Source organism: Agelaius phoeniceus, chromosome 11 (assembly GCF_051311805.1).
Source record: "Agelaius phoeniceus isolate bAgePho1 chromosome 11, bAgePho1.hap1, whole genome shotgun sequence".
Lineage (NCBI taxonomy): Eukaryota > Metazoa > Chordata > Aves > Passeriformes > Icteridae > Agelaius > Agelaius phoeniceus.
Window position 1 is genome coordinate 2829638 of NC_135275.1, and position 25560 is coordinate 2855197.

Consider the following 25560-nt stretch of genomic DNA (forward strand, 5'->3'; position numbering starts at 1 on the left):
CTGAAAAGTCTCATTTCAGGATCGAGTCTTTGGCTGGCGTCTCCTGAGCTTACTTGTCTTGGGCTGGCTTTCCTCTTTTTCCTTGATCCTGGGAATAGCTAACCTTGATTATGGGATGTAGCCATTTTTTTTCTTTCTTTTTTCCTTCTTTTTTTCTTGAAATGTAAAAAACTCCAGACACAAAAATGTTACAACAGGGAAAACTCAATTTCTTTTCTTCTTTCATTTTTTTCTTTATTTTTTTTTTCTTGTGCTGTTTTTTTATGGAAACAAAGGAAAAAGGATTTCCCATTGCCATCTTGGCAGTACCAAACCCAGGGCAGGAGGCAGTGCCAGGAGGTTGGGCTCCCCAGCAGCCACTGGGTCTCCAGGGCCTTCCCTCAGTTCCTCTTTAGATAAAACCACCCTGGAGAACAGGGGATGAAAAGCTGGGATGAAAGAGTTTTGATAAGAAAATCTAAATATCCTCACCGTGATGGCATCAGTGACTTGAAAATTGCCAAGCTAATGAAGCCCAAGGGAATATGAGTCCAGGATGATAAATGGGCTTGGATTTGGGCAGTGTTTTGTGTTGTTGGGGGGATGTTGCTTCTCACAGATAACCAGTTGTGTTTGCTTAGGAGTCACCAGCTCTGGTGCAGCTCTGAAAGAAATCCCAGCAAATAAGTGCAGGCAGCACAAGGAAAGGACAGAAAGGGTACTTGAAAGAGAATCTTCACAAGAAAATATTTTCTGAAAGGCTCCAGTCAAACATATTTTTTCACTCCAAGTTGCTTTTCTCATGATCTGGTCATTCCCACCACCTGCCATGTCCTGTATAAGGTGTTTTTAGGGAAATACCACACAAAGTGTGACCCTGCTTAAGCATAACCCCCTGATTTCTTTGCTGCCTAAAGAAACTGCCAGTTCTTACATATATTTATAATTTCATTTAATTAAACTTACACAAGGCAATTTTCTAAGAAGATTCAAGGCACTTCTGTAACTGCACAGTGACAATGAGGAAAACCAGAACCCCTAAATATAGCTTATATAGATCCCTAAATATAGCTTATTATCCAGGCACTTGGGGAACTAGATAGGTCCACATGGAAAAGAGCCTCAGGTTGAGGCTTAGGGCTTGGGTTTCTCTGCATATTTTTGAAACAGCATTAAAATTCTTGTGGCATTTTAGGGATGAGATTGTGGGGGTGTTTTATGGTTTGTTTGGGTTTTTTTGTTTGGTTGGTTGTTTGTTGGTTTTGTTTTAAACACTTGTCCAAGTGCCAGAGTGGTTTTGAAGCATTTTGTCAGATTCTGCCTTTGGTTTTGTTGTTGTGACTGTTGAACTCTCAAGTCCCTGTGTTTGACAGCAGTGCAAGCTGTAGCCTAAATGTTTCCTGTGAGGGATTTTCAGAAATGAAACAGAATCAGAAACAGCCAAATTGTAGCTGCTGGAAAAGTAAACTTAGAGCAAACTGCACACAAGCATTGGTCTCCCTCAGGACACTTCTAATTTAACAACAACAACAATTTAATTTTTTTTTAAAGATAAATTGCTGTTGAATTTCTTGTGTGCCAGTCCTGTGTGTTGCAATGGAGCAGTTCTGTGCTGTTGTTAACTCAGAGTGTCCTGTGAGCCTGGAGAAGGGGAGGGATGGGCACAGATCTGGTTTCTGACCAGTGACAGCACCCAGGGAAGGGCTGGAGCTCTGTCAGGGGAGGGTTAGGGTGGAGCTCAGGGAAAGGTTCTACCCCAGAGGGTGCTGGCAGTGCCCAGGCTGCCCAGGGGATGGGCACGGCCCAAGGCTGCCAGAGCTCCAGGAACAGCCAGCACTGCCAGGGGTGCCCAGGGTGGGATTGTTGGGGGGTCTGTGCAGGGCCAGGAGCTGGATCAATGATCCTGGTGTGTCTCTTCCATCCCAGGAGATTTATAGAATCCCAGGCTGCTGTGAGTTGGGAGGAACCTTGAAGCCCAGCCCTTAAAGCCACCTCCCACTATTCCAGGTGGCTCCCAGCCCTGTCCAGCCTGGCCTTGGGCACTGCCAGGGGTCCAGGGGCAGCCACAGCTGCTCTGGGCACCCTGTGCCAGGGCCTGCTCACCCTCACAGGAGGAATTCCTACCTAATCTCTAATCTAACCCTGCCCTGTGTGACTCCATTCCAGGATTCTCACCCGTGGCAGTTCACGTTGGGATAGAGAGGAAAGGAGGAGGAGGAGAAGGAGGAGGAGGAGGAGGAGGAGGGGAGGGGAGGGAGTTGGTAGAATTGGGCCATGGTAAAATATAGACATTTTTTAAGATTTGTGCTCCTGTCTTCTCAGAACAAAAGCAACCCGCGTTTCTCGTGCCCGGCCGAGGTTTTGGTAGCAAACGCTGCTGTTCTGCCGTCCCCAGCCCGGGCAGTCCCAGCCTGCGGCTCGGGGGTGGCTCCGGAGCGGCTGCGGCTGCCGGGATCCCCCGGGATGCTCGGCCGGGATTCCCCGGAGGGGCTGGCCGTCCCCGCCGGCAGGCTGCCTGTCTGTCCGCCTGGCTCTCTGTCCGCTTGTCCTTCTGTCCGTCCGTCCGTGCCCGCGCCCCGGGGGCTGTCCCGCTGCCGCCCCGCGCTTCGGGGTTGGTTCATCCTCCCCCTGCGCTCCCTGGCAAAGCGCGTTGGGAACCAGATAAGCACAATCTGGTGTGCGAGCGGGAGGGTCTGAGCTCCTGCCTGCCTTCTTTTTTTTTTTTTTTTCTTTTTTTTTTTTCCCCTCTTCTTCTGCTTTTTTCCTTTTTTCCGCTCCTTTCCCCTCCCCTCACGAGAAGCCCCCAGCTCCCGAGGTGCCGCAGACAATGGAGCTGATGTGCTGGTACAGGAGGAGCTGATTAACGGGGGGGGAAAGGGGAAAAACAGGGAAAAGGGCAAACGCCTGCAGCCCCGTGTGCTGAGATCACAGCTCTGCTCTGGGTACCGGGCAGTGGTGTCACAGCCCATCGAGATAATTGCCTGCATTTTCCGAAGTTCTGGGAGCTCTAAGGATGCTTTCCAAGGCTCCATCAAAGCCCGCAGCTGGGATTTCTCCACGCTGTTAGTCCGGGGGGCTCTCAGAACGGCCTAAACCAGCCGAAAGCAGAAGTGGGATTTCTGTGTAACACCAGTGATCCCGGTAGGACTGGGGGCTGTGGGAGAGAGCCAGGCGGCGAGCGGGATCACAGAGCGCCCATGCATTCGTGTCCTTTGTGCGCCCGGCTCTTTGTACGAGCGGGGCACGGGGGCTGCAGGTGCTGAGCGGCTGCGGGGCTGCCCCGGCTCGGGCGATGCCGCAGCCCCGCCATGGGGCACGGACACCCGGCTGCTCACCGCGCCTGACTCATTCAAAGCCCAACAAAAAAGTCTTGTGTCGCTAAAAGCCCGCTGCAGACCGCGGTGGCGGCGGCAGGAGTGCTGGAAAATGCTGAAGTTAAAGGCCTTCTGCTTGGATTACTGGCAGTTTTTATGTCTCCAGCCTCTCCATGGTTTCTATAAAAGGTAAGAAAACGTTAACTCTGCAATGCTCTTCAGCACATGATGCCACCAGGGTTTTTCCTCGCCGTTGTGCTCCCTGGGAGAAGGGAGAAGGGAGTGGTAGGCAATTAATGAGAACTTGTGACAAAGATTGTAAAGCTGCTTCTTTCTTTCTTTCTTTCTTTTTTTCTTTTTTCTTTATTGCTTTAATTATCAGCTGCTGTTGTCTCTGTGCATGTAGATGTGAAGGTGAGGGTGCTGTTTGCTTTTAACCTCTACTTTAGGTCACATCACCTAAGACTCAGGACTTTTTCTTCCCTGCTGTTTTATCCTTAGGCACAGTGGCTCATGCTGGAGTGTCCACACTGTACATGACACTGGCAGATTAATTGAAATGTCACGGGAATTTATGGAACGCAGAGAAGACCCTTTATTTCCCTGAGATATTTAGCAATATAATAGTTCATCTTTCCTCTCCCTCCCAGCACAAAGTGCACATCAGAGTCATTCAGAGCAGTGGGCACTTCACTTAGACAGGTCTGACACCCAGCTTAAATGATTGATGGTGAATGGTGATCCTAAAGAATAGGTCTGGGTGTCAGATGCATTGAGCTTGCCTATTTAATGGAACAGCAAAATAAGCAATTCCATTTAACATGTCCCTGAACTTACCCTGATGCTTTTTAATCTACACTTCGTTTTCCTTGCTCCTGATTTATGGTGCTGAGCAGAGGGAATTGGATGGGTTTGAATTTGCTGGGGGAAAAGTGGGGATCCCTTTGCTGTGAACAAAACCCGGGCGATTCTCTAAAACAGGATTCCGTTCTCCTTACGTACACTTTCTGCCCTGGCTACCTATTGTCAGCCTACAGAAAGTGCTTTGTACTAAATGCTAATTGCAGTTGAATTTTTCATGCAGTGACTGAAGGCTGGAAAAGGGAACAGTTCCAATCTTTTTCAAGGTTTCGGGGGTGCCCCGCACTTTCTGCATTGAGTAACACGGGACCCTCATCTGTGACCATTGGCTTGTGAAGTTTCAAAAGATAGCTTTATTCTCTTCTCCTTGGAGTTTTGCACAGATTCCTCTGCCAAGCCAAAAAATTCCCAACCTAGCCCGAGCCCATTGTGATGTTTTCCTTGCTGAGAAACCATATAAAATAATAGAAATGGAGCCAGACTGTTTTGACACAAATAAATACTGAACTCGAGCTTTCTGTCTTGGGTTCCTGGCGAAATCCCAGCTTTGTGGCAAATGAATTTACTGGGGAGTTATTCTACATCTCCTAATGGAAACCCTTGCAATAGGGCTGCCCATTTATTTCCTTCCAGAGAATTAATTTACTTGCCATCACAGCCTGGATGTGCTTGAATCTTCTGTCTGCATGAGCAGCACTAAAACCAGGCCTTAAGCACTTCAGCATCACATAGAGGCACTTTGTTCTCATCTTTTTGAGAAGAAAAGAAAATTGAAGGAAAGTTGTGACTTCCTCACATTTGAAACAAAATAATTTGTTGGTTAAAGCACAAACAAGTGGGAAAAGCAGGTGCTGCAGAATAACAAACTTTAAATGCAAGGAAACTCATCTGAAAAAGAAAGAAAAAAACTTTCTGGAGACTTTCAATTACTTTTTATTAGTGATTGTAAATTGTTTTAAATGCTCTTGGAAAAGAGCCCAGGGGCAATGGGGAGGATTTGTGTGTGCCCCGTGTATATATTTCCTATTTTTGTGTACAAAATGAGGCAACAGATAACCAAAGCAGGACTTGGGTAACATTTCCATGGAGTGACCATGCTCTTTCCTTCTGTGCACTTCCTGACTCTGATTTTCAGTTGCAGTCACTGCTCAGAGCTGTGGAAAATGTTCCTGGTTGCTTGGAAGCTGTGACTTGCTGCTCCATGGTGGGATGTCCAGTTGTGTTTTCCAGCTTTTATTATTCAGGGAATTCTTGTGGGTTCATGTCCAGAGAAGGGAATGGAGCTGTGGAAGAGTTTTGAGGCACCAGGAGATGCTGAGGGAGCTGGGCAGGGGCTGAGCCTGGAGCAAAGGAGGCTCAGGGGGCCCTTGTGGCTCTGCACAAGTCCCTGCCAGGAGGGGACAAGAGGGGGGGTCGGGCTGTGCTCCAGGGAACAGGGACAGGAGGAGAGGGAACAGCCCCAGGCTGGGCCAGGGCAGCTCAGGGTGGATATTGAGAAAATTCTTCATGGAAAGGGTGGTCAGGCACTGGAATAGGGCAGTGGTGGAGTCCCCATTGCTGGAATGTTCAGAAAACACGGATGTGGCACCTGGGGACATGGGTCAGGGTGGCCTTGGCAGTGCTGAGGGAATGGTTGGTTGGACTTGATGATCTTTGAGAGCTTTTCCAGCCAGAATTCAGTGATTCTGGGTCTGCTGCCTGGCCTGGACAATTCTGATTTTTGGTATAACGTTATCTTGCTCTGGGGTGCGCTTCCATGGAAATGAAATCCATGGGCTTGAAGAGAATTCCATGCAGGGTGTGTTGGGGTTTGTGGTGGCCCCACTGCCCAGAGATGTGGGCTGGGAGAGATGGAGGACAAGGAAAAGGATCCATTCCCCCTCCCTGGCTGTGGTGCAGTGCCAGCTGGGGCACTGCAAGCAAACACTGAGCCTGGGTGATGGGGGAAGGGAGAACTAGGACAGGTTTTCAAGTTTATTTATGTATACAGGGTAAAAAATCCAGCTCCAAAATAGCAAGCTGGGCATGTGGCACTCCTAAAGAAATGCCAGGTAAGGGCGGATACCACGTGTACAGAGAGAGCCTCTCTGGAGTTTGTTCTCTCAACACAGCCAGGGGAGGGGGAAATTGGGAGAAATTCACCAACCACACTTGCAGTCTGTTCCTTGAATTTGGCAGCGCCTGCAGTAACCAGGACTTTGCCCATCCCATGTATGTTCACAAAACAAAAAGTTACTGCAAGGTAACAGTGCTTGTGCCTCCAGTAATGTGCTTGTAAACCAGCAGATAAACTGATTTATCCAAGTGTCAGCAAATTGCACAAAGCAAACTCAGGGGACTGGGGTAGAAACCTGCTCCAGGAAATGTTTGGTAATTCAGTGATTCATGAAAGTGAGATCTCAGTGCTCTTCAGTTGCCAGTAATACTGAGTGCATTTTGGTCAGAGCCCCTCACTTGGGGGTGCTTTTGGTGCCCTCTGAATACAAACACGGAGGATGCTGAGATGTGTTTCTGTGGCAGATTAAAGTGTAAGATGAGCAAATCACTGTCAGGTTCCTGTGGGCTTGGCAGGATGAATGTCTCATGCTTTACTTCCAGGATTATTATAAACCCATGTGAGTCCAGGTTTAGCATGTCAAAGTGAAGATTTTCCTTAGCCAGGGGGGAAAGCTCCGTGCTGTGCTGCTGCCAGCTGGTGGGTAATAGCCCGGGCTAGAAATTGTTACCATTAGCATTGCATTAAAGATCAAGCAGAAGGTGAGGAAATGTCTGACTGGCACCGAGGGCAGCTGTAATCTGCAGATTTTCCCTCCCAGAATGTCTTCTCTCTTCTGGCTAAAACAGGAGGATTTCAAAAAACATAAAGCAAGTGCCAAGTTTGTAAAGGCTGTTTTATTGGAATGCCTTGTTTGGCAAACAAAACTGTTTTTAAATTATTTCTTGTCATTTTCAATTTTTCTTTCATGGCTTTGGTCTCTCTAAAGGAGGCACGAGTCCCTTCCAGAGCAATTAGGGCCATTTGTAATGAGCCACCCCAGTAGAATAAGCAAAGGGAGAGGTGGCTGCCTCTTTGAAGCCAGGGATTAGCTGGAATTGTTTCTGCCACCCTTCAGCTGGGACTCACAGTTCCAGCACCCTGCTTCAGGATAGGGTGATTCATGTGCTTGAGCCCATCTCTGGGCAAAATAGGTCTGTATTTTGGTGTATGATTCATTCCCATGAGGATGTTTCAGTGTTGATTAAAAATGAAAATGCTTTCATGAATTGGCTTGTTAGGAGCAGCTTACTGCTGCCACCCTGGAATATCAGAGTATCTGAGTGTCAGAAGCTACTTGAAGCCACTCTGATATTGCACTCTGCAGGGCACCTGCAGCTCTGTGCTCATCCTCTCTCCCACTCTCTTATCCTAGAAAAATGTGTAGCATTTGAAGCCATGAAAGGAATTGCCAGCCTTAATTTAGATGCTGTTTCAAAGGCAGCACAGGGCTTGAAGTGATCTGTGTCAGGGCTGTCCTTTGGGTTAACTCTTTGCTAAAAAGAATGTGCTTGGAGAGGCTTTGTTCCTCATTCCTGGTGTTGCCAGCGTGGACTCTGCTCTGGGGTTGTGTGAGGTGGCTTCAGATGTGTTGGGTGACTGGCACAGAGCATGCTGCTGCTCCCTCTAAGGCGAAGGCAGCATAAAAAAAAGGTATAAAAAACTCCCTGGCCATGGGTCACTACATAATTAAATTCATTATTTAAAAACAGATTTAATGAAGGGGGAAAAACTTGTATACAATCCTATAATGCCACATTCCTGGAGGTGATGGCTGCATACTAATTACAGACCTTAGGAACAGGAATAAAGGGAAAAATCCTTGAAGTTCTGGTTCATGAGGGCAGGGAAGTGCTTTTGCACAGTGCTGGGCAGTGATGTCAGTGGGTTTGTGCATCTCCTTGCTGTCACTTAAACTGAGCTCCTTTGCAGCATCCCAAACAAAACAAAAGCAAAGTGGGTGGGGAGAATTACTGGAGCTCTGCCTTGAACTTGCATTTGGAGTTCACCATATATGTTGGTAGAAACAAATAGAGTTTGCTTTCACTCGACAGTGACTTCATCCAGAGCAGGGCTGAGTCATGTGCCCCTGGAGCAGCTCCCTCTCCAGAGGATCCTTTGGCCAGGCTGCTGCAGCTGCAGAGCAGCTGAGAGCTTCCCCCACCTCCCAAATCCTCCCCTCTGCAAGCACAGCCTGCAAACAGCACACATTGCAGTATTCCCACAGTCAGCCGAAAAATTATCAGGAGTAAACCCTCAGATAAACACACAAAGTAGCAAAATGCCTTAAAAGCCATCAGAGGATTTCTCTGTGCTGGGGGAAGTGATTCCAAGTTGGGAAATTTCAATGAAAATACACCAAATACCTGCTAATCTGGTGGAAGCCTTCCTTGCCATGTCATTAATCGTTCTCTGTGTCTGAAGGAGCCTTTGTGCAGGTGTTCATTGCTCACATGCCTGAAATCCACACTTCTGGTTTGCCTGGGACACCTCTGCTTTCCCCAAGGTGAGCTGTGGGATTTGGGCACGGCTGAGCCAAACCCTGCACCATTCTGTGGGGCTGGACCAGTGCTGGAACTGGCTTAAACTGGGTTTCAGACCTGGCAGTTCCTCGTGTGTGTGTGCCTGCCTTTTCCCCACCTTTTCTCTGCCTTTTCCCACCTTTCCCCTTCCTGCCTTTCCCTCCCTTTTCCCTCCCTCCCTTTTCCCTCCCTCCCTCTTCCCTCCCTTTTCCATCCCATTTTCATCCCTTTTCCCTTCCTGCTTTTCCTCCATCTTTCCTCCACCTTTTCCCACCTTTCCTCTGCCTCTCTGCAGTCCTCATGACATCAATTCTCCAGGCTTCCTAAAACTTTCCATTTCTCCACCCCCTTCCCTCTCACCCAGGAACCATCTGTGAGCCCTCAAGTTCTCCCTTCCTCACTCTTGCACAGATTTCAACCTTCCACAAACAGCTTGGTGGGGATTTTTTGGAACTGGGGTGCCTGTGCTGGGGGTTCCTGCTCTTTAGCTAGATCCCTGGAGCACTCAGAGTTTGCCAGGCTTTTCTTTCCCTCTCTAGTCTCTCCTGTATTTGGATGCAGCTGATGGGCAGCCCCTGGAGCAGTCACATTTTAATTGTGCCTCTGGCTCTGTGCCCTGCAGAGGAGAATTGGAAGCTTTCTGAGTTCTCTTTGATCATTGTCCAAGTCTGAGTCACAGCACAGGGAGCCCGGTGGTGGCCTGGAGACATCCCAGGAGTCTCTCAGAAGCTGCAGCCTGGAGGGTGCTGCAGGGACTCTGCCAAGAATCCCAAACTCTCCAGCCTTTGGGGGTGAGGGGAGATGCCCTTTACCAAAATGCCAAGTCCAGGCTGGCTTTGTTCCCCAGCAGGACTGGCATGTGCATGTCACTGCTGTCAGCTCCCAGGAAACAGCAGGGTTTGCATTTCCTTAGGAATGTTTGTGAAAAATCAGCAAAGGAGGTTTCAAAGGGAATGGAAGAGAATGCAGCAAAGGCTGGGAAGAAAATAGTGGTGAAGATATTTTATTAAAACCTTCTAAGTCAAAATGTTGGCTTGTTGCAGGTTGAAGAGTTAAAGATGCCCCAGGTAGTCCAAAAAGCCAGAATGCTTTTTCAGAGAAAAATTTAAACTCCATCTATTTGTACAACTCCTTGCAATCCTTAATTGGTAATAGCTGTTGTATAAGGGGAGTGCTACCTAAGTTAAAAATAGGCCTAGGACTGCACTGACAACCCAAACCAGGCTGGCTCCAGCAGTCACATTTTCCTTTTGTCAAATGACCTACAAATGTAACACACATCAGGACAGAAATGCTGTCAAATCCTGGTTTGGGACCATTTCATTGTGGTAAAGCTTCAAAAATCCAGGCAAATCATGTTCCCACCCTTGAGGGCTGCAGGGCAGGTTCCCTGTGGCAGGGATGTTGTGCTGAGCTCACTTAGGCTGGGCCTGGGCACAGCGGCAGCACTGATCACCTCACACACCGTGGCTGAGGGGATGCTGCCATCCAGGGCACTCAGCTTTATTCAAATCCAAACCAGATCCATTGTCCTGGCTGCTGCTTTGCTCTGGGCTCCTCTCCCTGCTTGCACCCACCAAGGTCTGCTTATCCTCCTGCAGGCCCTGCTGCCAAGCAGGAGTGGATCTGCAGAGGGGGGAGAGTGCTGGAGTGTGAGACTCCAAATTGAGCCCTGCCTTTCTATTAATAGCATTTAAAAGTAACACACCACCTCCAACTTGTAAAGGAACCTCAGCTCCAGCATTTTTAAATACTTGGAGTGATTTATGTCCCTTGTGGTGTCTTTGCCTGCAGCAGCTTTGTTTCCAGTGTGAAAATTAGAAAATAGATTAAAAACCTCCCGTTCCTCAGAAATGGCCTCAAGCTGTGCCAGGGGAGGTTTTAGGTTGGATATCAGGAAAAATTTCTTCACTGAAGGGGTTGGAACAGGCTGCCAGGGCAGTGGTGGAGCCCCCATCCGTGCAGGGATCTAGATCTGTGGATGTGGCACTTGGGGACATGGATCAGTGGTGGCCTTGGCAGTGCTGAGGAATGGTTGGGCTTGATGATCTTTGAGGGCTTTTCCAACCTAAATGATTCTGTGAATCTATTCTGCCTTTTCTTTCCTCCCCACCCCCCAACACTGGGGTTTTTGGGGATTTTTAACTGCTCTCCATTGTTCTGGGTTCCCTTAGGAAACAAAACCATTAGGAGAATCCCATTATTGTTCCTAAAATGGGTGGCATGTGCTTGGCAGTGGCCAAGTTGAGAGTTTTGACAAACTTGGTGAATTTTTCCCAGTGTTTCTGTGATATTGATTCTTCCAACTGTTTTCCCTGCCCTGCAGCAGCTCCCTGCTCCTGTGTGCAGTCAGCAGAACCAAAGCTGTGTGTCTGTCTTGGTGTTCCAGGCTGCCTTGCTGCAAGCCTTCCTGCTTCAGCAGCTCCCCAGCAGCCCCAGCAGCTGAGCAGAGCCTTTCTGCTGACCCTGCAGTTCAGGGGGACCCACCTTCAGTTGCCTCCACCGTGTGCTCAGCTCCCAAAAGCCACAGCATCATCTCGGAGTTGGTTGTGGCTGTTGGAATCAAAGATTTCCTCCTAGGAGAGATGCAAAATGTTGTGCAAAGCTGAGAGTCGCTTTCCCTGGTTTACAGGCAGCAACAAGCAGGTCCAGGGCATCCAGTGTGGCCACTAGTGATGCTGGGTTTGGAAAAAACTGTCCTGAAGTGGGAGGAAATTTTGGAAGGAGGCAGAACTTCTCCTTGCAGGTCAGGAGGACTCAAGAGCTTGTGTTCCATGGGGCGCTGTCATGGGTCCAGACACACAGGGCTACAGAGAGGGAGAGCTGCTGTGGGTTCTTGCAAGCAGGGCTGAGCTAAAAGGTTTCCAGGGAGAAAAAAAATCAGCAAATGATTAAATCTGTGCGGGGAGTTGAGCTCGGGTGGGTGCAGTGATGTGCTGCAAATGGAATCTGTTTTATTGCAAGGGGAAGAGATAAGTGATGAAGTTCTCATCCACACCCAGAGGGGAGGAACAGCCCAGGCAGGCAGCTCCAGACAGCCCCAACCTATGTGAGTGTGGGGTGCAGTGTCACTGCAGTGGTGACAAGAGGTGGTGATGAGTGCACAAAATGGAAAATCCATGTCCAGGGCAGACACGGCCCCTGCAGTGCTGGGGCTCATCCTGGTTGTCCTGAAGGGAAGGCAAACAAGGCTTCCAAACAGTGAAATCACTTGACATGCAAATGTGTGCCTTGTTTGGGGCACGGTGATGTCTCTGGAACAAAGGGGAGGGAAGTAAACAGCCCAGACAAAAGGGCCTCAGTGTCCCACTGCTCCTGGAAAAGCTCCTCTGTTCCTCAGTGGGGTTGTTCTGGCTACTGACAAACAGCTCATGTGCCCAGTTCCTCCTGGCCATCCCTTCTGGGACCTCCTCGGGGATGATACCCCAGAGGAGCTGCTTTTAGAGAAAATGAGAGACAGAATCAGGTTCTATTAATCTCCAGTTCTTCACAGCAATCAGCAGCTATTCCCTGGTGCTGCTGGCACATCCAGCCAGGCCCTGCCCTCCCTGGGCTCTGCAGGATGCTGTGGGCTTGAATATTCCCCTCAAACATCATCCCAAGGAGCATCTCACACCAATCCTTTCTTCATATTTGCAGCAGAATAAATAGCACTTTCTCACAGCAGAGATCTAATCACAGAACTAAGCTATGACTTATATATGTGATTTGCACAGTGTGCAGCATTTTCTGGATGTGTATTAAATTATATGTATTTCCTGCATAAAAATAATAGTAATAATAATAATAGCAATAACAAAAATAATAATAATATTCCCTGCTTGTTTGGAGGAGAAGCTACTTGGATTTGTCCAGGTCTTCTGGGAAATCAGTGGACAAGCTCAGCTCAGGAGCTAAAATACTCTCTACACTATTTAATGGTCTGGTTTTCCTGGGAAGTGCTGCAGCAATGATTTAAAAACCAAAGCAAATCAAAAACCAGTCCCCTGCAGCATCTCACCTCTGCCCCATGATGTTCCCACGTTGTTTTAACTCCTTTGGTCGCTGCTTGTGCACAAAATTTAGAAACGTGGCTGAAGGAGGTGATGAAAACTCTGCTCTCTTGTAGATCTCTTCCACTGAATCTATCTTTAGAGACAGATAAAAACACTATTCCTGCAGATGTTGGTGCTGTCAAAATATTGGGACTGCAGGGGAATCAAGGAGGGTGTAATCTAAATACATCAATTACACCAAGGGTTCAGGATTGAGCTCAAAGAGAGGGAAGGAGCTGACACAGCTGAGGGTGCTGTTTGATAGCTCTGTGCTGCACAGGAAAGAAACTACTGCTTTTGTTCTCTTTATAGAATGGGTTTATTTATGCCACATGAAATCTTGCTAGTGTACAGGGTACAAACCCCAGAAAATCTCTCCTGTAGGCACTTCATCTCTGAAGTTAGGGAAGGGACAGGGTTCAGCTGGGCTGCCTGAACTTACGTAGCTTTTTCCAGCATTGAAATGTATTTCTGTGATTATGTTAGGAACAGATGTATAGAAGTTTTCTAATGTAATTTTCCTTCATTAAGGCAGCTGATTTAAATGTACAGCGTGCTGTGGAACTTGGTGTGACTTTTCCTAACCAGCCATCAATAGCTTGCTCCAGGAGCAATTATCAGGAACTCCCAAAGCAGAATGTATTTCAAAGAGTGGGAACAGTCACGAGACCCTGGGCAAAATGGCCTTAGAGAAAATGGAGTTATGCAACAGCAAACAGACAGTTAATCACGGACTGATTCTGCTCTGTGAAGAAACAGCATGAACTTGGTTTCTTGCTTAATTAAGTTTTATAATATAAACATGTATCTGATGTCCAGAAGGGCCCCTGATAATGGTGCTGTTGACCTGGGCAGAGAAGGGAGTGTGGGCTGAGCAAAGGCTCAGGGAACTTTTAATCTGTCAGAGCAACAGCTCTGACTTTCAGGGTGGTCTTGGAGATGCCAGGGCAGGATTTAAAGGGCTGGTCTCTACAACAACAGTAATCATACTTTTTTCTAAAGTTTTTGCCATGTGAGTGTGTGCTGGGGCTTCAATTCATTGAAACTTTTGGCAATAAAGGCTGTGTGTTTGAACTTATTCAGCACAGCAAAAGGATTCCACATACGTAATCTATTTTGGGGTGGTTTTTTGGTTGATTTTGGGGTTTCTTGGGTTTTCTCAGGGGTTTTTTGTTGGTGGGTTTTTTCCTTAATCAGATCTTGCCATTTTACTGTTGCTGTCATTTCCAGGCTGAGTGTCACAGCTGATACTCACCACTGAAAGCCAGGACTTCTTTGTATGCCTTGAAATCCAGCTTTGGAAAATGACTCATTACTTTTTTTTTGGCACCAAAAAGTTTATTACAGTACACAGAAAATTCTGCAAACAGCTGAGGGTTCCTCCAGCCTGAGGCATTTGATGGAGCATGTCCTGGGTTAGCACTTACAGCTCTCGTAAGGGATTTTCTAGGGCACTGTTACTGGGCTGGGGGGTTTTCTGAAGTGGAATAAATGGGAATAACTTTCTGCAGGTGCTGCCTAGGTAGAGTTTTGTGACTTGGCAGCTCGGAGCAGTGAGTGTAACACGGAGCTTTCTGAACAGCCTCTAATAATCTCTGCTGGCTTGCAAATAATGTAAACACCGAATCTTATAAATCACGGAGCAAGGAGTAACCCGAGCCTTCAGATGGGAAAGCTGCCTTCCCTGGGAGTTCACTTGAGTGGAGGTCGGAGGAATCACTTGGAGCTGGTGAATCAGAGCTGGGCTGCTGCCTGAGCTGGGCTGGCTCTGCTGCGCTGCCGAGCCCCGTGCTGGGCTCTGGGATCCTCTCCTCGGCAAACACCTCGGGCAGGGCCATGAAGGGGGATGGCAGTGCCATGTGGAACCTGATGTGGAAATACTGCATTTCTGTCAGGACGATCAGGTACGGGGGCATTTGTACAACTTTGTTTTGGGAGGCTGAGAGGTGCATGTGTGGGAGCTCGCCCGTGCTGCTGCTGGGCTCCTGCTCCCTGCAGAGTTAACTCTCAGCAGCCTGAGAGGGCTGTTAAGGTAAATTCTTCTTCCTCAGACTTATACTGAACGTGCAAAAAGAAAATGATATGGTTATTACAAAGAAATCTTCCAGCAAAATGTAGTTTTCTGTCTCATTTGCAAGCAGGAGAAAAGAGGAATATGAAAGAAACTTTATTTTAGCAAGTGAAAATTCAAAAATTCTGCTTCTCTCCTGAATGCTTGCCTGTCATAATTTTGTGTTTGTCCTGTCTCCCAAATCCAGAGGTTGAGCAGCTGTTCTTGGCACTCTGGAAGCATCATTTGCAAGGAAGGGGTGTAAAGAAGGTGGCTTTTAGGGCAGGATAAACCCCTGGGTTCAGTGGCTGTTGCCTCCAGGCTGGAGTGGTCTGTGAGCGCACCTGGGCAAAGCCAGGGGCTGCAATAGGGGCTGGGCTGTGGGTGCTGAGCCTGGCTGGGCACAGCCCGGGGTGTTGGACACTGCTCCCTGCCAGGAGCAGCTGCCCAGGATTCCAGCAGAGCTCATGGCAGGAATCAGACACACTTGGTGATTGTGCATCCTCACCGCGATTTTTGTATATTTTTAAATAGTTTCCCAGTCCCAGGCCTTGGTTTCTTGGGGGGACACAGCTGTGTGAGCTAAGTGGTACCTTTGGCCATGCCAGGTCCCCTGGAGAGGTCGTGTAATCCAAGTAATTACTGCATTTCACACTGCATAATTATTCCGGGCTGAGGAAATAGTTTACAGAGCCTGAATTCCAGCATGCACTCTCATTACAACTCGGAATGAGACTGTGGAAGGCTTTTTATCATCAGGGTACCAGAATAAAGCTAAGAGAAATCCCTTAGTTCCCAGCAGAGTCAATATAATAGAAACTGGCAATAATCCCCAAGAGAGGATTCGATTAAGATAAAAATAATTTTATTTATGATCTGGGTTTAGAACCAGAAGTAGAGGGAAAGCCTGAAAGAAGCACATGAGTGCAGTCTTTGCAGCCCAGATGTTAATCCCAAACTCAGTGCTGCTGGAACTGCCTGAGACAAGTCCTGTGCAAACCCCTCAGCCCTGAGGGTGGATGATCCTAGGAAAACTAAACTTTAAAAGTTCCTCAGAGGCCTGGGTGTGGTGATTTTCCTGAAGTTTGACATGCAAACTGTGATGTCCTGTAAACAGCCAGTTCTTTATTTCATCAGTGACCTTAGTGCAGTGTAGGGTGGGTTGAATATTAGCTGAGTTATTCACGGCAGGGCTTATTTATAGAGCTGTTGGTGGCTCCCACAGGCAGTGAGATGCAGAGAAACAAGAGCATTTTCAATGAATGTTTTTGGTTGTTTTGACAGATCCTATCTTCCTTTGGCAACTACACCAAGAAGTTAAAGAGAATAAAAAACCGAGTTTTCCTTTGTGGAAAAAGTTCTCTACCACCCTAAGCTGCTTTTGTGACACAATTCAGAGACCTTGGAACTATTCCTGTGTTTTGGGAGACTCCATCCTGGGGCTCAGGTTCTCATTCATCCCAGTCCTTCTCCCTCTCTGCCTCTTCTCTTTTCTGGGAAGCTCTGGAGCCTGTGCAGCCCTGGCTGGAGGTTCCAGTGAGCCTGGCTGTGCTGTTGGGTGCTGCCCTGCCCTGCTCAGATCCTCCCTGCCCACCCCGGTGCCCCACACTGGGCACAGTCCCTGCCTGCACACACTGGGCCACTTGTCCTGCAGGCCTGATGAATGAGGGCATTTGTGCCTGCCTGAGAAAACAGCCCCACTCCAAAAGGAAAATGAGGCTTTAGGGTTGATCTTATTTGCATTGGACTGCAGCAGCTTTAGGAAAACATATTTGACTGAGCCTTTGTTGCCTGTTCTGGGCTGCAAGGCCTGCGGGCCTTGGCCACGTCTGAGCCCAGCCCTGTGGGGCCATGGCTGTGGGTCCTGGTTGTGCCCAGCCCTGTGGGGCCATGGCTGTGGGTCCTGGATGTGCCCAGCCCTGTGGGGCCATGGCTGTCTGTGGGGCCTGGCTGTGCCCAGCCCTGTGGGGCTATGGCTGTGGGGCCTGGCCGTGCCCAGCCCTGTGGGGCCATGGCTGTGGGGCCTGGTTGTGCCCAGCCCTGTGGGGCCATGGCTGTGGGGCCTGGCTGTGCCCAGCCCTGTGGGGCCATGGCTGTGAGGCCTGGCTGTGCCCAGCTCTGTGGGGCCATGGCTGTGGGTCCTGGCTGTGCCCAGCCCTGTGGGGCCATGGCTGTCTGTGGGGCCTGGCTGTGCCCAGCCCTGTGGGGCCATGGCTGTCTGTGAGGCCTGGCTGTGCCCAGCCCTGTGGGGCCATGGCTGTGGGTCCTGGTTGTGCCCAGCCCTGTGGGGCCATGGCTGTCTGTGGGGCCTGGCTGTGCCCAGCCCTGTGGGGCCATGGCTGCCTGCAGGGCAAACACTGAGCACAGGAAAGGCTTCAGGCCTGGGGGAGTCCTGGGGGTGCTGGAATCAGTTTAGGAGAGAGCAGTGTGGAAATACACTGCACTGCCTAAAAATAACGGTGCCTTTTTTGCTACTGGGGGCTGTTGGCCAGCTCCTAGAGCACAGTTGCAAAAGTTAGAAAGATGAAGGCATTTCTCTGCTGTTGTGCCAAAGCTGAGCTTGTTGCACTTAACGTGGAACTTGTGTCCTTGCAGAGCTCATTGCTCTGAGCCAGGGAAGCCTCACTACTGCCAGGTTATTTCCCAAGGCACAGCAGGGGAGAATCCCACCTTAAAACTCATCCAGTGCCATCCCTGCCATGGGCAGGGACACCTTCCACTATCCCAGGGTGCTCCAAGCCCTGTCCATCCTGGCCTGGGACACTGCCAGGGATCCAGGGGCAGCCACAGCTGCTCTGGGCAAGAGGGGCAGGGTTTGGCTGAGCCCCAGTGCAGAAAACAGGGTAATCCCTGAGCCCCAGGACAGTGCCCAAGGGGAGAGTTGTCATTCCTGTCCTGGCACTGGTGGGATGCAGGCTGATGGATTGTCCCTTCCCTTGCCCAGCAGTGGCTTGTGCCACACTGGGGTTTTGGGCTCTCCTTGGTGGCTGCAGTCCCTGCCTGTACCAGGCTGCTCAGTGTTCCTGCCCAGAGTCTCCCACGTTTCTGGGATGGGATCAGGAGTGTGTGCCAGCCCCTGAGGAGGTGCAGGGGTGGCAGTGGCTGTGTTGTCACCACGGCCCTGCAGAGTCCTTCACCCTCCATGCTGCCCTGTCACTGTCCCAGTCCTTGTGTTGAGGGTGACCCTGCCCTTCCACTCCTCTGAAGCCTCTGAAGTGAGGGGCTGTGGCACTAAAAAGTCATGCTCTCCTCCTCTGGAAGTCCCAACTTGTGATACTTACAGGGGGAAAACTTCCCCAAAATCAGGGAGCTGGCAAAGCCTGGGAGCAGGACTGGGAAAGCTCCCTTCACCTTTTATTTCTGTTACAGCTGCACTTCAGTGACCCCACAGCTGGGGGACAGGCAAAGGCACAATCAGGGAATTGTTTGTCCATATGTTCAGGTTGGCCCTGTTGTTTGTAGGATCCTGGCAGTTTTGAGGCAGAGGAACAAGTGTTGGAGAGGGGTGGGAGCAGACCCTGCGTGGGGAATGGCTCATCCCTGCTGAGGTCCCTGTGCCAGCCAGCTCTGAGCATGGGGTTAGTGGTTGGAGACTGGAGCCATCTGAATCAGCACATCCCAGCCCACAGAGAATAAATTACAGGGTTTATAGCAGGGTAACACATAGTTTTCAGCTTGCATCTTCAAGTTCTAGTGCAAGTAATGGAGGAAAACAGTCAATAGTTACTTCTTAGTGCTCCACACATCTGGAAAAAAGTAAGAATTAGTCCTCAGTCTGAGCTGTCTGGGAGTTTCTTTCCTCATTTTCCTTCTGCTACAAACATTTTCCATTTTGGTTTGGTCATACTTTATTTTTAGTTGTCTGCTTGGGCTTTTTTTTTTTTTTCCTGAAGACTGATGGAACAATGCAGTGATTTCATCAAAGAAAACCAACACCCTGAGCAGTGAAAGGGTCCCCTTTGGGCTTTGCTGGCCTTTGGGGCAGCTACTGGAGCTGGGGTGGTCAGGATGGAGCTCATAAAATTTAGAAGCATGGAGCACATAAATTTAGTGTAACTTGGGCAGGGGGTTGTTCATAAATGTTCTGAGCACCCAGACTGCTCTAAATTACACTGGGATCAGTGCAAAAGTGTGGGCTGGGAGCCAGGGCTGGGCACAGTTTGCTCTGCAGTTCATGGGCAAACATCAGCAGCTGACATGTGAGCAGAGATAATAGGGTAGATAATCAGATATTTCATTTGTGCCTGTCAGTTTTCCCCTGTAATGGCAACTCCAGCACCTACCTCAGCTGTTCCTCCTGGCACCTCCAGGGTTAATGTTTGTGAAGCTCACCTGGAATAGGAGAATATCTGTTATGTATTGTTACAGTCGGGAGCAGTGGAGTTGGCACCTTTCATTAAGATCAGACATTACCAGTGTGATTTTCCTTAGCTATTTTATGGCTTAAACACTAATGAGAATTACTAAAAATTCATTTATAAGATTAAAAAAAAGCCAGAACCCCAAACCCAGCTATATCCATATTTATCTCCACAACCTATTTTTGTATTCAGCTTCTACATGGGTTTCTTTGTCAACTGCAAAATGCTGCACTTGAGAAGCTATAAGACAAAGCCAAATGCAAGTCATTGTTACTGATCTCAGAGCTTTAATCCTCAGGCAGGGATGGTTTTCTGGAGGCTTTGGTGCCGTGTTTGGGTGTGGTGGGGCTGTGGCTGTCCCAGAGCCTTGCTCTGCTGGGAGATGGGCTCAGCCTGGCAGCCCCAGGCTGCTGGGCAATGTCTGATGCACTCCCAGTGCCAAAGGAACAAATCATGGCCAGGGTGGCACCATGTTGGTGTCCTCAGAATGCTGTGTTGGGGGTGTTGTGAGCGTGTCCTGTGCATTTTGCATCCTAAAATGAATTATTTGGGTGAATGTCTGCCCTGCTGTGCCTGGTCTATGCACAGACAGCTGCAGGGAATCACCGTGGCATTAATTCCTCTACCTGGAGCAGCTCGTTCAAGGGCAGAATTACACTGCTGGGTTCTGCGGGGAATTGTTGTTTTTAAAAAGTCATTTAAATGTTGCTTGTGTTCAGCCGGGGTGGGTGGGTGCTTACACGGCTGGGTTATTTCAATCTGATTGTTCATGTAAATGAGAGGTTTGTGGTTTAGGTTCAGTGAGCTTCAGCTGGTTATGGGTTACAGCCTCTTAGAGCTGAGGGCCAGAACTTCATCAGCTCCTCCTGCCTTTTTTTTGTTATGAGCACTTGTTAAAATACTCCCACTTTTACTTCTGCGTGTTCTTTTTGTCTTGCACTCTGTATTATTATTGATAAAAGCTCAAAATGCACAGGCAGGGGCTGGTACAGGCAGCAGGTGATTGCAGATTAATCCTTGCTTGAGGGATGGTGTAAAGCACCAGGGTTTGCAATATTTGCAGGTATTTAGGTGTTTCTTTGCACAGAACCCTTGAGGTGAGGGTGGCTGCCCTGAACAGGCAGTGTCAGCGCAGCACTGGGGGCTCCTGGAACTCCCATGTGGGGGTTTCAGGGCAGCTCAGATAATTGCAGGAGATGTTCTGGGGCAGGGAGGTTGGACTGGATGACCCCCAGGGGTCCCCACCCAATCCCTGACTCTGGAATGTGGAAGTGATGGGTGAGGGCTGGAGCTGCCCTCACTCCCTGCCCACGCCAGCTGCATCTCCAGGGTTCTGTTGTTCCATTGAAAGGAAAGGGATGAAAGGACCAGAAGCCACCTGAGCTAAGTAGCTCAAAATTAAATCAACTTCCAGCACTCTTTTGAGTTTTAATGTCTTTGCATTAAAATTACTGCATCAAAGTTTTGCTCAAACTTTCAGCAGCCCTGGGCTGGACTCTGCCAAGGCTCTGTGCTTGCAGGGTGCAGGCTCTAATGACATGCACTGAAACCCTAGAAGTCAGAAACCTAATCCAGGGCAGTCCAGAGAAGTTAACAGCCTGTTTTATTATTTATTTACACAGACCTTTCCAAAGAGCCTGTTGGAGCAGAACCATGGGTTACTGAGCTGGTAGAATTGTTTGTCTAGTGGTAGAGGAGTTTCATTCTGTTCAAGGCAGCTTTTTGTACTTCAGTGCTTGCTGGAGGTGAGGCATGTGGTAAAAATATACATGGCAGCTTTTTGGGCAGAATTAGTTTGAGTTTTTTGCTGCTTCCACTGCTGTTCCTGCTTCTCTTTGTCTCCTCAGACTGAATTAGAAATTGGCATTCAGGCTTTGCTCTGAAAGGGTGCTGCTGCTGCTGCTGTCCTTCACTTACTCAGTTGTTTGTAGTTTTGATATTTTTTAACTACTGAAGTAGCCCATGAGCTTGGGTCTTTTTGTTCTGAATGTACAAAGAAATAAATTAAATGGGAGCATTCCCTGCTCTTCAGCTTGAACAGAATTACCTTTATGGTGGACTGCAAAGCAAATTAGGTAGGGAGAACATAAAGCTCTGAGCTTATCTGCTTTTAACAAGATCATGCATTTTCCAGAAGGAGTCAGATGACGTTTTAGGAATTGGTAAGTACTGATCAATGTAAAGCTTATGAATCATGTCATTAACATCTGTGCTGGGGATTGATCATAGTATGAAAACGTGGGGTGGGAAATGATTTTAAGGAAACTGTCTTCTGCTTAAATGCCTGGTAAGAGTTTCATTCCTTTCCTAACAGGAATTAATTTTGCTATACAAGTACAGATTCTAATTCTTGCTGTGTTTTTGCTGTCCTTGATGCAATATCTACCTATTAATCATTTTCTTTGACAGTAATCATAAAACCAGCAGGAATTCATGCAGTAAGCAAAGTGTCACACGTTCAGTCATCTTTAGCAGAGACAATAATTCATGGGTATAATTAACTGCCTGACAGGTATCGAGTGTGTGAGGTGTTTGAAGAGGGCTTGGGTTGCTGGGGGGTTTCCTGTGCTCACCACTGCTGGGGGGGTGGCAGAGCTGTTTAATGAGGCTCTTGTGACAACTGCAGGAACAGACAAATAAATTAAAATAAAATCAAAGCTCCTCACGTTCCTATTTACCGCCTGCTTAATGACACTTAAGCAGAGCTGGAGGTGGGCAAGGCAGGGCAGCCTGAGCTGCTGCATTTCCATGCTGAGGGTGCTGCGTGGGGTGTGGAGCTGCAAGCTGATCAATTAACAATTAATATGCTCCTGAGTTAGTCACACCTGCCTTGGCCTTCTGGAAAAGTCTCAGCAGTGTGCATGGCATTTTGCATTCAATGAATTCTCATTAGCTGTGGTACCAGAGCAAGGAATGATATTCCTGCATGGCATCAGGGGGCCACTTTCATGGTCTGATGGGGCTGCTCTGTGCAGGGAGAACTCCGTGGCTGGGAATTACACAGGGGAATTACATCCTGACACAGAGCATTCTGGTTCAGCTCTCCTGAAAGCCATTTATTTTCACATAAATTGGTTTTCTAACGCGGGAGTCCTCTTGGACACTGCTTTCCCACATCATCCTGAGGGCTGAATCGCAGCCACGCTTTTGTCACCATTCACCTTCCTGAGAGCCACTTCACTGTGTTTGGATGGCAAATAAAGCCATCCTTCCAAGGAGATCTTGGAAATCAGGACTCCCTAGCATTTAAGGTTTAAGAAATTAGGATTTAGGAAATTGGAGCACTTAGGCTGAACTGAGGTGGTGCCCCTGCAGCACCTTTGACAAGCAGAGTGCCAGCGGCGGGGCAGGGCTGGGGAACAGCCCGGGCTCAGAGTTGGTAGTGCCAGCATGTTGTGCCCCATGACAGGGCACAGGCTGATCCTGCTCTTCTACCTGCAGCCTGAATGCCTCCTTGGGCTAGAGCAAGAGCCATTTCCAAAACTTTGGGCAGGCTCAGCCCACAGGGAGCCCAGTGCCGGGGGAAGTGCAACCTTTGTGCTGCTCGGGAACATTTGGAATGTGTTCCAAGCCTTGTGGACAACATATGTCCCTGTTCAAAGGCCAGTGTGGCTGCAGTCCCCTCTGCTGCCCACAGCCCTGGGTGAGGATCTCTTTGTCTCAGGTGTTCTGAAGGTTTGTCCCAGCTCTGACCCTGGAATGGTTCCCCAGCTCTTTCTCCCCTCGGAGCCGCTGGGGCAGTGAGTGCCCGGGGTCAGCCCTGCCATGGCCAGAGGCACCAGCCTGGCCCAGCTCAAGGTGTCCCTGCCCGTGGCAGGGGGTGGAACAAGGTGGGATTTAAGGTCCCTTCCAACCCAAGCCATTCTGGGGCTCTGTGATGCTGGGAAATGATTCCATGATTATCTCAGGGTCCAGCTGGGAAGCGCTCCCGCAGCCGAGGCATCCAGGCAGCTTCAGAGGAAGCTGTGGGAAGGAGATGCTGAGCTTCTGATGCCTCTGGGAAGATAAAAGGCACATTTGTACTTTGCCTTGGATGCTCTTATCTAAGAGCAAGCCCTGCTTGCCTTTGGGAAGAAGGCCGCAGAAGAAATAGCTATTGGCAGATCCAGTTATAAAAAAGCCTTTATAAAACCCATCAAAACAGCCCCCAGGCTGCTATTGTGGGGTTTATTGTGTTCCTGAGAAATAGAAGCTGGTTTAACAGAGGTTTCACAATGAAATTAAGAGATATTATGTGTTAAATTGCATATTTTTAGTCTTGTGTGTTCAGCTTAGGGTTAAAGCTCAATTCCAATTTCCTTGGAACTGTTGAGTGTCCACAAAGGACCTGCAACTGCTGCACAGGGATTTTGCACAGGTAGGTGTGTTTGTATCAGCAGATTTTTGTATGGCTTAGGGTTTAAACCAGCAAGAGTGAACTATTCCACCAAATCAATGAGATTGGGGCAGATCAATCTATTCAGTACCTTATTACCAATTTGAAATTATCTCCTGTTGTTTTAAAATGAGTGAAAACCAGGCACACTGCTTAATCTGAGTCTTTAGGAGAGCCTAACCCTGCTGCTGTAGTGGGCACACAGCCCTGAATTTAAGCACTTTTCCACAAGGGGCCTTGGAGTGCTCAGCTGTGGGGTTTTTCTGGCCATGGACACAAAGAACCTGATGGTAGCATTTCACTGACTGTATATTCTCAAGTTAATGTAGCAAAAACTTGTGGAGGAAAGAGGCCTTCGAATGCAGATAAATACTTGACTGCTTTTCAAAGATTAATTCTTTAAAATTTCCAGTGTTAATTTCTTAAAAACAAACACATGCAGAAGAACACAGACCATAAAGGCAGCCTCCTGAAAGACTTGTCCCAAGTTGTTTCTCCTCTTTCCAGGCTCTGGAACCACTGCATTTTGCAGGTTATTCCACCTGCACATTCTAAGTGCTTGAGCAGATTTGTTGCTCAGATGATTTGAGTTTTGCACAGTAATTCAAACCCAGGTCTAAAGGGAGACTAATCCCATTAATGCCTGTCTTGTTGCTGTTCCTCGGGATAACCATGGGATGGAGAGTGAAAAATGATGCTGGAAAGGGTGTAAAGGACACTTTGTAAATGCTTTTGTGCCTGTGCTGTCCTGTGTTCTCTGTCCCCACACGCTGTGACTGTAACAATCCATGGTGAGAGATAAGGAAAAGAATCCACACAAAAACAGGCTGGCAGGGCCATTTCCTCCAACACAGGGAAACACTGGAGCTTTCATGGAAATTGGGAGTGGACTCCACTGAATGCCTGTGCTGTGTGTGCCCTTTCAAACAAAGATGGGGCTGGGTGTTCATGCAGAGAGATCCAGAATTAAAATCGTACATTTGCACTGTTCCAGGCCAGGTTGGACAGGCCTGGGAGCAACCTGGTCCAGTGGAAGGTGTCCCTGCCCATGGCAGGGGCTTGGAATGAGATGGGCTTTAAGGTCCCTGCCCAGACAAACCGGTCTGGGATTCTGTGCTTCCTTGTTAATACAAGTCCCAGTGCTCTTCAGGGAGGCCTCAAACATCAACCAGCACTATAGCAGGCATGTGGCTGTTCAGCTGCTTCCTTAAACCTGGTAAAAAAACCCCAAAAACCCCAAGGGAAGAAAAACCCCACCCAAAAATCCTTTTGCAGGTTATTTCTGTATCAGATACTTTGTATTTCATAGCATGTATTCAACTGTTCAATGAGCTTTGCAGGCTTACAGAGTTTTGTATCAATATTTGATCGTTTCCTCTGACTTTGAAGAAAAGAAAAGTGTATTTCAGGTACTTAGGGGCCTTAGGGAAAGCTCTGAGCACCCGAGGGTACCTACTTGAGTGCTCAATGGTGTGAAGCTGTTTTGAGGAGGAGAAATCTCCTGGTTTGTATTTTAAGTACACTGAGAGGTCGATGGTTTGGTGCTGGGGTTTGTTCATTGAGCAGTTCAGATAATGAATTAGGAAACCCTGGAGATGAGCACTTAGAAGGCCTTTAAGACATGAAATCTTCAAGCCTTAATACAATAATTTTATAGCCATTTTCACCTGATGCTTGGTGGCTGTCAGTGACCTGAATTTGGGCTCTGAAGGAGTTCCTGGGCTCTCTGTTTCTCCACAGCAATTCTGGGGCAGGGTAAAGATGAGCTTTCCAAAATGCAAACAAAGAAGTTGGGCAGAGGAGAGAACAACCTTCCCTGACTTTGTTCCACTTGCAGGGAATGACAAAGCACTGCTCCCCTGTCCCTCCCAGCTGGGTGAGGTCTGACCTGCCCTGTGCTCAGAGCATCAGCTCCCAGGGCTCCTGTGGCCCTCATTCCACTGACTGAGAGCTCAGTCCCTGCTCTGTGCCTCCTCCCTGCCCCTGCCTAATGATGCCATTAATAAGAGGAGCTGTGTCCCTGATTTCT

The 25560-nt window shown here is 48.5% G+C and overlaps 1 protein-coding gene across 3 annotated transcripts in view; it reads left to right on the plus strand.

The window, feature by feature from the left end:
- Positions 1-25560, plus strand: part of IQSEC1 (IQ motif and Sec7 domain ArfGEF 1) — a 141137-nt gene that overhangs the window by 3738 nt on the left and 111839 nt on the right. Inside the window, exon 1 of one of the 3 annotated variants that reach the window (XM_077184512.1) lies at positions 2706-3482. The exons of the other annotated variants lie outside the window; for them this stretch is intronic. Coding sequence (XP_077040627.1) covers positions 3406-3482 — 77 coding nt within the window. The 5' untranslated portion in view covers positions 2706-3405. Of the gene's footprint in view, positions 1-2705; positions 3483-25560 lie in introns of those variants that run through there. 3 annotated transcript variants of the gene reach the window in all.